The sequence below is a fragment of the Hyposmocoma kahamanoa genome, unplaced genomic scaffold (genome assembly GCF_003589595.1).
Source record: "Hyposmocoma kahamanoa isolate Upper Pololo Valley unplaced genomic scaffold, ASM358959v1 175, whole genome shotgun sequence".
In the NCBI taxonomy this organism is placed as follows: domain Eukaryota; kingdom Metazoa; phylum Arthropoda; class Insecta; order Lepidoptera; family Cosmopterigidae; genus Hyposmocoma; species Hyposmocoma kahamanoa.
In genome coordinates this window covers 424-12,897 of record NW_020653685.1, presented here as the reverse complement: position 1 = coordinate 12,897, position 12,474 = coordinate 424, and the positions used below count along the sequence as shown (strand labels likewise).

Here is a 12,474-nt window from a genome sequence, read left to right as displayed (position 1 = left end):
CGCCATCTGTGAAATCTATGAAAGTTTTTCTTGACTCAGCCAGATACCAGAGGCTGATTAGAAATGTCGCGTTATTCATTGTAATATTAATTTTTTTCAATATCAACCTTTACTACTATACATATTTACGATATTCAATCTTTTTTGTGAAATTACTCCACTAGTTTGTTACAGTTATTAATACAAAGATCGAACAATTAGAAAAATTCCTACGATCCTGGCAGTAAAACGTTGTGATATTCAATGACCTTAATATTGTAGTTCGTATTATGTAATGAACATTTCACCACTTACCTGATAACCTCCCTCCCTCATCCGGTCAAGCAAGGCGTTCAAGGCTCCAGCTATTCTAGCTACCGTAGACATTTCTGAAGTGTGAGCGTCCAAATTGGCCTCCAAAGCTGGATGCCAGAGTTGCCAAGTGGAAGCTCGTTCTGCGCAGACTATTGACGATGGTGTACCAACCGCTACAGCGTAGTAACCCTGTAAAGGAATAATCAATCATGAAATTGTGCAGAAAAACACGTTTTCGATAAAAAGAAAATGGTGTTACAATCTAAAATCAAATGACACGATGCAATATTTATCGTAGCAACTGGCTGAAGCAGTAGCTCGGCTGGACCGGTGGTCGTCAGCGGGATGCCAGAGCGTTATGTTTTTTTGCCTATTTATGTAATACTACTGAGATGCCCTCTTTCCAACAAATAAACGAATCATCGATATCGCTTCGCAAAGGTCGGAATGATCGAGTAACATACAATCAACAATAAAAAAATACAATCGTATTAAGAAGAAGGCTTCTTTCGGTCGGACAATAAATAACTTCACTTCATTTTCTTGTCATTTACAAGTGCATCTTCTTTAGGGAATTAATACGGATTGGTGACTTACCTTTTGAGCTGATGTATAATGCAGCAAAGCCAACGGATGTGTCAGCGGAACTTTGCTGGTGTACGACGGAGCGCTGCACCCGTTGACCCTCGCCCCCAACATGAGCTTGGCTTCCGCCTCGCCTGCCCCAACACGCACCATTACCCATGCTGCTCCTTCTACTATAGCAAGGCGACGCTCTTGAAACGATTGGGGTGGGGATGCTGAGAAAAAAGTGAATTGTACACTGGTAAAGCATTGCCTACAGGGTCAGAGTCACTTAAGCGTGAAACAGCGGGTGCGGGACGGGCGCGGGTCGGGTCGGGACCACGGCGGGTCTAATTCCGTGTAATTTATAAGGACGACAAGAAACCGAGTGCGGGCGCCGGACGGGCACTTGCCCGTGGTCCTGACCCGACCCACTCCCGTTCTATGTGTGTTTCACGCTTAAATTTAACTCTATGTCGGTACCGATAAGAACAGTACAGGTTCCAAAGTATGAAGCCTGATATGCTCTAGACTGTACAACATTATTTATTTTAGGTGCGCCTGTATGTTGGCTATCATTATTTTCAATTTTCATGCCGATAAATAAATTGTAATAGGAAGATTTCAAACAATTACCGGACATAGGTAGTAAGAGCAGTACCACCGCCCAGTGGGAGAGCGGTTGACAGGTCAACGGTTGGAATCGTTGCGGCCCACGATGTTAAGTATTTGGAACTAAGCATCCTACCAATCCCACACATATTACTTACCTGTTAAATCGTAACATTAAAAAATATCGTGTCGTGTTGTTACTGTGTAAAATTACAAATAACTTTGTAAATAATAAATGTTGGCAACACCTGGCGTTTTAATGAACACCGCCATCGTATAGCGTTCGCGTGTGAGTATATTCGAGGTAGCTCCGTGGACACAGAATTGTATTCAGGGTTGCGTTTTTTAATTGCAGAACGCTATCGAATTTATTTGATGAGTAATAATAATTGAGGACAAAGACCGCATTAAAAGCTCAACTGTGAGAAAACGACAAAGACAAGAGATGTTATAACGCGGGAGTGAACTCAAAATTTTTATTTTATAAATAATAGACACACGCTTGCCTATTCAGTCCAGCCTTGAATAGCCCCAAATTGTACTTTTCGGGAAACACAGATTCCAATCCTTTGCCGTACACATCAGAAAGAAGGAAGCAAAACACTTTGTGCGAATGGGTGGTATATCAACGACACAAGGATGGAGTGTTCCGGACCTTCTAATCAACCGAAGGAGGAACGGTGAGTGTAGAACCAAATTGAAAAGTACCTGCGCATGTATCTGTTATGTAAATGGGATGGATATTCAAAGAATTGCAGACAGTCATGACTTTTTTTATTATATTTTTTATATATTTTATTTCATGACGGGATCGTGCACCTATGGTAAGCTGCACGCCTGTCCATAACAGTTGCAGTGTCACTCAGAGCTTTAAATCGCAAAGATCTAACGGGTACTGCCACTGTACCCGTCACCATGAGACATCAATTTACAAGTCCCATGTGCCTGTACTTTCACCAACACCCTTATCCTTCAAAGCTGGAACACAGTAATGCTGACATTACTGCTTGGTACCCGCTTTATAAGGAAGGAAGACAAGTAAGGCCAGAGATAGCAGAAACGCTATAACCAAGGCTGGAACAAGACAAAGTCTGTTGGAAGAAGTCGGAGGAGGCTCACATCGCTTAAGGCGGCCCTTACACATAGCACTACTAACTGTAAATTAAGAGAATACTAACAAACAGAATAAGCAAACTGTAAGTGTTCTATTTATGTTATAAGGGATAAATAAAGATAAATAAATAAATAAAAGAGCAACGTCGGAACTGTACGATAAGGGTGTGGCCTCCAATGAAATAATATCTATGGTTTTGTTCGAAAACGGGTTAACACCAGCCAGACTCGTTAACAACTTAAGGCGGTTGGGTTTCTGTGATGTGACGCTTCCAGCACAAATGTAGAAAGTAGCGCTGCGCGATACGTATCGTTTGCCGGTTCTTGAACCAGTGTCCTTGTACCCATTTTGTTTGTATTGGTTTTGCGTTCGTTATTTATGTTTTCATAGATAATTATCACTTTATGATGTAAAATTAGTAAGTTTATAAGTTATTTCTTGGCAACTCTCTACAATTAGACAACAACACCACATACGTTGCTCTATTCCCAAAGTAAGTAGCTAAAGCACTTGCGTTATGGAAATCGGAAACAACGACGGTATCACAAACGCCCAGACCCGTGACAATATAGAATAGTTAGTTGTCTACATTGACTCGGCCGAGGATCGAACCCGGGACGTCAGAGATGGCGACACCATGAAAACCGGTGTGCAAGCCACTCGACCACAGAGGCCGTCGAATTGGATTGGAGACGACAAAATAGCGCACGCGCGCATTTTACTTAAATTATTAATTATTAATTTTAATTATTAGCCTCATTCAAACCCAAGATAAGAAAGTCACTCATTTTTTAAATTCTCGTAAATTCTCTTAAAAAAGAATGTTCTCGAGAACTTAACAGCAAAGTTTCCGCTGTCAGAATATTCTCGAGAATATCCCATCACTAGTCGCCGGTTGCCGCGACAGCAACAAGACAAAAATTAAAATAGAACACTCGATTATAATTGCAGGTTGATGTTGAGTTGTTATAATGGTTTTTTGCAGTATCCTGTTTATTAGCGAATGTTATAGAATCCTGTAAACGAGATGCTCCTGTGAATACCGGTATTGAAATACGTTCATCCTGCAAAATATCGTTCCCGCAATCCACACGACCGGGATGTTACTGTGTCTACATTTAAGTAAACAAAACTAATGAATTTGAAAATGATCTTCTAAAGTATTATTAGAGAGTCTGGACACAACAACTGAGCCTTGAAAACTGGTCGCCGTTCTTAATACAATTATGTACGCCTTAGTCCGCGCCTGTCTCGACTTTAGTAACGGGGAATTTGAAAACTATCCCGCCTAGATGCGCACTGAAACAATTTGCGAGCTTGATAACACGTTTGAATAATTTCCACTTATTACACGTTATTGCTAAAGTTTGATTTTATGCGCTGTTTCTATCATTTTAATGGCTTAGATGACGTTTGCTCGTGTTAGGAGCCATTTGTAATTCGATAAACTGACAAGATGCATTAAGAAACCAGGAAACAAACCTCGATCTATGATCATTGTTTTTTGACACTCACAGCCTCGCACTAGGGAAATCCTGTGTCGCGGGTGCCATGGACACACACATAGGTAGACAACCACAAATTACACCCAAACTCACGAGAGATATAAATGTAGGTCATACAAATACTTCTCCCGGTCCGGGAATCGAACCAGGCTAACAACTTGTTCGTTCCGTTATTTGATATTATTAAAAAAATGATGTAAAGTAAACATAAATGTGTACAAATGTTTATTTACAAAAAGCAGCCCCTAGAGTTTCTTATTCATTATTCTCAGAGGAATCTGTAGTAGAGTTTAATATATATCGCACTGCGATTACAATAGTGTTGTAACTCAAAAAGAGGACTTTCTCAGGATCGATGAAAAACTAATTACTCACTTCCCGCAAAAAAATCATTAAAATTTATATGTTATAGTTTATTATAGACACTTAAACAATTCATCAAATATATTTAACAATAAAATGGAAAAAATTATTTCATGTTTTTCAATAAGGATTATTTTGGCCAGAACTAGCTCACATAAAGTGTGTCTCATTCTAAGTTAAGTAGATGTATTTGATTGTTTCTTACAATATTCCAACGACGGTTGTTTTGAAGTGTAGAGAATCAAGTTTTACGTTCAGTATAATATTAAATTTCACATATTTTGAGTTACAACACTATTGTGATGGCAGTGCGATATGATGATTTCAAGAGTAATTTGCTTGCCTATGAAATAAAGATTATAATAATAAATATAATCATGATGTACCCACTGATAGGCCCAAACTAAGGAAACCCCGTTTCGGGTGTGCCATGGACACACATACATAACTACAATTTCTTCCTGCCCGGGTATCGAGACCTCTGCGTGACAGACCCGTATGGCAACCGTTCGGCAGGCGGTGGCAGTTGTTAACCGACTTTAAAAAGGAGAAGGTTCTCAATTGGACTGTATTTTATGCGACACTCCGGCGAATTTTTTGTGAACCGATTTTGATGATTCTTTTTTTGTTAGAAAGAATGTACCCCAGTGTTGGTCTCATTTAAATTTAAAGAAAATATTGTACCTCCAAGGGTTGCAATCTAGGGGATGAATCCGGTTTCGCGCACTTTCCCTTAACCGATTCCTTTGTTGCCCGTGGTACTACCGGCAGAACTACTAGTAGTTACACAGGCAATAATAATCTCCCGTGTACGTTACGTTGAATGTTTTGTTTTAGTTCTGTTTGATCCGTTTTCTCTTTTTTTTATCTTTTGTCTTTTGTGGTGTCATTGTGGTAAACAAATAAATGTAATTTCTTTCTTTCTTTCTTTTCTTTCTATCACGGGTAATTGTTTTTGTCCGTGGTACTACCATTAGTAATACGGGCAATAATACTTTCCCGTATTACTACTACCAAGATAACAAGCGTTTTATTAATTTCGTAATACAAACGAACCAAAAGCCAAACAATACAATAAAAATGCATTTTAACAAGCAAATACAAATCAACCTTTATTCTTATTCAACCTTAGAACTAAGTCCAAACTCATGTTACCACGATTTTGTTTAACTAAGGTAAACAATTATTTTAAGAGAAAACCGATAAGCAAAGTCTTGAGGTTGATTTTTTTTAGATTATAGATTAGATTAAATTAGATTATTATAGATTAGATTAGACATGACTTGACTTAAATTTGCCTTTGTGACCAGTCCAGCCGTTTGGAAGCTACGAAGCCTGGGACAGACACACAGACAAAGGCTTTAAACTGTAACTCCATTCTTTTTCCATCGCAAAAATAGTTCAGTCATAACAATGAAAAGCCTAGCCGCCTAGCCGCGGTGGCTTGCAAATTTTATACCCCGCGGGACACGTCACGTCATTATTAACGTCGTCTGTTAACTGTTATAACATACAGTTCAGTTTCTGGGGCATGACGATAATATAGCGTTACTTATACGCGAATCATATACCTATTAGACAACATTTATTTTGGGATAATTAATAATTCTCTGTATCATCGTAGACATATTTTGAAGGAATTTTTGGAGAATTTTCTTAACCTTTATGTAACAAAAATTATATATGGCTAATTTGGCGTTTAATTTATTGTACAAAAATGGCCCAAGAAACACAAAAAATCTGGAAATAAACACATGTTTTGATGATACAATTTTTTTTCTTTCAATAACCAAATTCATTAATCCCTACACGGAACACTTTGTATACACAATTTCGTTTATCAAGTTACACACTATTCGTAAATTACGATGGGCAATGGACCGTTGTAAGTTACGTATAGGACCACTGCACACTGGGGCCACTGTACGTGAGCTAAATGGCCTAACTTGAAAATAATCGAACTGTCTAACCAGTCCACCTTCCGCTAGAAGAGCATTAGCTGGTTCAGGGCCGGCATTGCTGCAAAGAGAGACCGTGGTGTACCAAGAGTTTGATGTCGAATGTCGTCTATAGCGGTGTAGTCCTGAAGAACATGTGCGTTCCAACAGCAAAATTTTCAGGTTTAGTTAAAAAAGGGTATGATTTTATTCTAACAACCTCCTCATCAACCCATTTAGATGTCCCACTGCTGGGCACGGGTCTCCTCTCAGATAAGGGTTTAGGCCATAGTCCGCCACGCCGGCCCAATGCGGGTTGGGGGCTTCACACGTTTTTCAATGGTTGTAAACCTTCTTCAACGTGAAGGTTTCATCGCGATCTTTTCCTTCATCGAAAAACTCATGATAATCGAAAACCTCAGAGATGCGAGCCCGAATTCGAACCCTCGACGTAGAAGCATTTCATCATTCATCATCATCAATTCAGCCAAAAGACGTCCACTGCTGAACAACGATTTATCTTGCGCCACTTGCATTCAGCTGATTCCCGCAGCCTTCACCAGATCATCACCACCTTGTGAGTGGTCTGCCCACGCCGCGTCTACCGGTACGCGGTCGCCACTCGAAAACTCTTCAGCGCTATCGGTCATCTGTTCTGCGAGCAATGTGCCCTGCCCACTTAAGCTTTGCAATTCTTTGGAGCTATATCGGTTACTCTGGTTCCCTTGCGGATATCCTCATTAGTGATTCGATTTCGCAACTCCGAGCATAGCCCTCTCCATTGCCCTTTGAGTGACCTTGAGCCTTCTTAAGGCCCATAGTGAGCAACCACTCTCAGTACCGTAAATCATCACTGCAACACACACTGGTCGAAGACTTTTGTCTTGAGACACTGTGGTGTTTTGGATAAGTACATATGTTTTACGTTTTAACAACTGTTTTAAAATATTCACCTCCTATTTTAATATCCCATTTTGGTTTCATTAAGTTTGAGGTTTAAATTTTACTTTTAAAACAGGACGTAAGTAATTTAAAACAGTCTTTAAAACCCAAAATATGCTCCCACAAAAGTTTACGAAATGTCTACAACAACTTTTGTTCCATGACTTATGACTTATTCCTCAGATTTTACTTTCGTACAAAATACTTTTATGTATTGAAATTGATCGTACTTAAAGGCATTTTTAACTCTGTGCGATGAAGAAAAGAAAAGTTTTGGTTTTAGTAACAGCTTACATATTTCTGCAAACAGCAATGTGAACATTATTGCGTTCCGGTTTGGAAGGGTAAGCATGCAATTGGAGGGTTAGGTTTCAAGGTGACGGGCGCAGCGGCAGCGCCCCTAAGATTGAAAATGTTGTAAACCGCCAGTGTCGCGAGTAATGAAATAGAGGACTCGGTCAACATAAATTTATTGTATAATAAGGCAGAAGAAAAGGGTACAATAAAAATAGTATAAAACACAGGTACAATATCAAAAACACTCCCTACTTAAATGTTACGAAACATGTGTGAAACAGTAATGAATTTACTCCAACAGGACCGTAATTTCTACAAATATTAGATACAGTACATGATATTAATTGAAAACTAAAATCTTTGCGATTTAAAGCTCTGAGTGGCACAGCAACTGTTATGGATAAGCATGTCGCTTACACCAGGCGCACGATATGTTCGTTCCGTCACTTGCGTAAAATCGCTAGCGTAAATACATCGAGTATATAAATAGAGACGAAATAAGGGCCACACATTCCTGGTAACCCATCAGTGATACATCACTTATAAATATCAACTCTCGTTTGCACTGAAATAAAGACAGGCCAACAACTGTCCTGTGTGTATGTCTCCGTATATTCCAAAAATACTGTGTATTTGTTGTAATAAAGATAATATCTCTAACAATGGCGTGCTGTGTCATTTGGTGGTGTGGGGGAAAAATTGCAAATCAATCTAATTACAAAACAAACAGAATCAAATTTCATCGGTAATTAAATTTGTAATTTTGCAATTTTCGTCCATTATAGCACAGCTCTGTGACGGTGTGACCTCCTTACATCACTCTCTTCCTTCACTCTCTCATTTTGTTTTCGTTCCACAGTCACTCCCAGCTCGACCACCACAACAGTCAGAGCTGTTAATAAGCTTATCATGTGTAATAATTTATGTCTACACCCTTCATGTATCTATTTCTGTAATTCAGTTTCTCGGCCCATTTAGAGGTAAGTGTCTTAATAATAAAGTGTAGGGAGTGTTTTATACTGTTATACCTGTTTTTTTTACATTATTTACTCGTACCTTTATATTGTTACAGCCTTTCTTTAAACTTTACTTCTTTAATAAATTTTGTGGACCGGAAGTTTCCCATTTCATTGCCGTGAACCTGTTCACGGCTAGTTAGGGTTACAACCCTTTCAGCTCTAGTTAACTGGTCGATTTGAAGTGAAACAATTAACGACACCCATTGACGACACCCGTTAATTGCTTCTAATTCGGGCTGGCCAATCGGAGCGCAATTGTCACAGTAATGATATGGCAGAATAGGTTTCAAACAAATGAAATGACATTTCGTCTCTATTTCTGGTTATATACGATGCATAAATACCAGTCAAAGTGTCAAATAGTAGGTACAACAGAAACTTAAAATATTATTTTTGGCAAACTGATTACGTTTTGTAAAAAAAATATGGAACAAAAGTTCTTGTTGATGATGTTAGTAATGTACAGTCCTGGGAGGTTGTTAGTATTTTAAAAATAACCCTATTAATTCCAAAAGGTTGAGTTTTATTGTAAACTTAACTCAATTTAGCAACCGGCATTCCTACGTCCCGGACGGATCAAACGAGAGGTATTCATTGCTCCGGATAGTTTTAAACTTACGATGAAACGTTTTACACAAATACAAAGTCTACGTTATACATGGTGTAATCGTTAAGTGTGCCAAGGCCATTATTCCGTACATATAAGAGACATAATAAACCTTTAAACTGATGTTGAGAAGAAGAAGAAAGTGCGTTATCTAAAACCACATCAATATTTTTTTAAATAAAACTACAAAAAGACTTAATACAAAGATCGAACACAAAGAAAAATTTCTTCGATCCGATAGAACCAATTCTTTTTGTTCAATCTTTGTATAAATAATTATAATAAAGTAGAAGAGCTATTTCACAAACAATCTCAATAATACACATAATACGACATTAATAGAGAAACTTTAGTTTCGAACAACAGCTGGGAAAACAAAATTTTCTGCTTACTTAAAAATAATTTATAATGAGTAAATTATATTTATTTTCATTTAATTAAAATATACTTTTATTACTTTTTTTATATCAGTTTCGTTATCTGTAAATTTATTGTTACCTCTTAAAGTAGGTCAACCAAAACCCTCTTTACGAATGTCATATTAAATGTATGGGGATATCATATTTTATTTTTAAAAAGCTGTGGAAATTGTTTCACTCATTAGGTAACGTACGTTTTACGTTGTACGTTCATATTTACTTTGTAATAATCAATATTTACTTTAGTTTAGAATAATTGCCTGGACACACTTAACGATTGCAGCCTGTATAATCATATTAGGTATCGTTCGTTTTAGTTCGCTCGCACTTGGGTAAAACTCAATTAAAATTATTAATGGTGAGCTCCTGTTTAGACAGAAACAGAAGGAAGTTCAATTATCGCCATCTTTAACGTGTTATACCTTCCAGTGCTGAGTACGAGCCTCTTTAGAAGAGACCAAAGGACACCACATTTTTTTTTCACCGTAATGTTTACTTTACCTTGCCGCGAATCGGAATAGAAGGAAAATTTTGTAATGAAACTTTACATAGAATAATAAACTTATGTCAATTGTATAACGTATAACCTAGATGCTATACAGTAACTGAGGAAATTCTGGAGACTTCGCGAAAATTCCCGAAAAACGCGCAACCTGTCTCTGGCTCGTATTAGTTCAAATAAGTATTTTATCACACTTCCACGTAAATAGTACGATTGCATGCAGGCTAACTTGACTATAATGCCCCAAATAAAACTTCCGGGCCTTTTTTCTTCTCATTACAGCCATGGTCAGTGCAATTTGAAGAAAAAAGGCCAACGGGCTTTATTTGGGGCGTTATAGTTAAGTTAGCCCTCATGCAATCATACTATATACGTGCATGTGTGATGAAAAACATTGTACGTTTCACGAATGGTACGGAAATCACGAAACTTGATTCCTAAAGCCCTCAGTCTTCTAATAGTCTCGTTCGTAATACCTTATTTACCGCCTTTAATATTCAATTTACTAGTAACAGATTTCATAGATTGTCAAAGTCAAATAATCTTTGTTTCATAGGTTATAATAAATTACACTTGAAATCGTCATAGTGGTTAAACTCTACTGCTTATTCGTAAGGCAGATTCCCCGAGAAAAAGAAGAGCCAGGAACTCGATAGGTTGCTCTTTGTAAAAAGAACATTTGAAAACACTACCATTTACAATATTTATTTCTAAATGGGACTCTATCTTGGATTTTTGTCATCCAAGTGCGCAGGAGCTGTATAATAACCTTTAGAACAAAGTTTTTATTTCACTATAGTTTCAAACCTCGTAAATTTTGTATATCAACCAGAATCTTGTTATAGAAGCGTATACATTGCACTGTCGACTTCACAAATGACTTTGTGAAGTCGACAATCAAGAACAGCTGGTTTATTTTTATACCCCGTATTAATGTTATGCCTGTCATTATTTTTCATAAAAAAATATTCTTCTTAACATAAATTATATTATAATTATTAATACAAAGATCGAACACTCAGAAAAAATCTCATAGACGGCGCTACGACTAAAAAGTCGTTGAAAAACCAAATACAAAGACACGACGCAAGCACATAGAAAAATTCGTGAGGTCCGTTGGTTCGTTCCGTGGCTTAGTTGGTATAGCGTCTGTCACGGAATGCAAGAAGACGTCGGTTCGAATCCGACCGCATCGAAGGACTTTTTTCTGAGTGTTCGATCTTTGTATTAATAATTATAACAAAATAGTGGAATAATTTCACAAAACAGATAAAAATTTAGTTAATAAATTATGTTTTCATAAATGTGTTGTGACGCTAGTGTAAGAATGTTCATCTCTTTAAACTTATCTCTCAAAGTTTAAAGAGATAACATAGTCGTCCTAATCGACCTGTGGATTGAAAAGCAACCGTTCTCCCGTTGGATTACCGCCGTTCTTTGTTATAAAGAACAAAAAATATGAAATGAATCCATTGACCTATATGAATGAATCCGTTTCATATTATACTAATTATTAAGTTAACTGGTGAACAAAGTGTAGTGGACCGACCTCTCTCCAGATAGCAGTACTGGTAGGGCTGCGCGAGCGGAGCGGCGCGTGCGCACAGCACGCGGGAGCCGCCGCCGCCGCGCGCGTGGGCGCACCGCGCGATCAGCTCCACCCAGCGCTCGATTACTTTGTCCCTGTTTGTACACCATACGAAATAAGTGCATTGAACCATATGATTTGGAAGTCCCAAATGAAATAAGTGTAATGAATAATCACGATCTAAATGTTGATATCACGATGATCAACAAAATAATGAAAAGAAGCATCTTTTCGTATATTTCAGAAATTTGATAAGTTCTAACCGGGATTAAAATGACCATAATTTGTTGTCAGACATGACAGATTTTCGTATGGTCACCGGTGGTCATCGAGTATATAACCAGAAATAGAGACGAAATAAGGGCCATATATTCCTGGTAACACATTAGCGATAGAGCTCTTATAAATATCAACTCTCGTTTGCACTGAAATATAAACAGGCCAGCTACTGATCTGTGTGTACGTCTCCGTATATTCCAAAAAATATTCTGTATTTATTGTAATAACGATAATATCTCTAACAAAGCCGTGCTGTTCTATTCGGTGGTGTGAGAAAAACACCAAAACATCAATTACAAAACAAACGGAATCACATTTCATCGGAAATTGAATATGTAATTTTGCAATTTTCGTCAGTTACAGCAAAGCTCAAGTTAACTGGTCGATTTGAAGTGAAACAGTTGAAAAATAGTTTTTCTATTAAATACCTAA

At 37.8% G+C, this 12,474-nt stretch overlaps 1 protein-coding gene across 1 annotated transcript in view; it reads right to left on the bottom strand.

The window, feature by feature from the left end:
• Nucleotides 1-11,858, bottom strand: part of LOC113225833 — a gene marked incomplete at its 5' end in the record, with an annotated part of 43,119 nt that extends 31,261 nt beyond the window's left edge. The window contains 3 exons of the mRNA XM_026458284.1: nucleotides 295-483; nucleotides 892-1,094; nucleotides 11,725-11,858. Coding sequence (XP_026314069.1) covers nucleotides 295-483; nucleotides 892-1,094; nucleotides 11,725-11,858 — 526 coding nt within the window. The remainder of the gene's footprint in view (nucleotides 1-294; nucleotides 484-891; nucleotides 1,095-11,724) is intronic.
• Nucleotides 11,859-12,474: the final 616 nt, after the last annotated feature.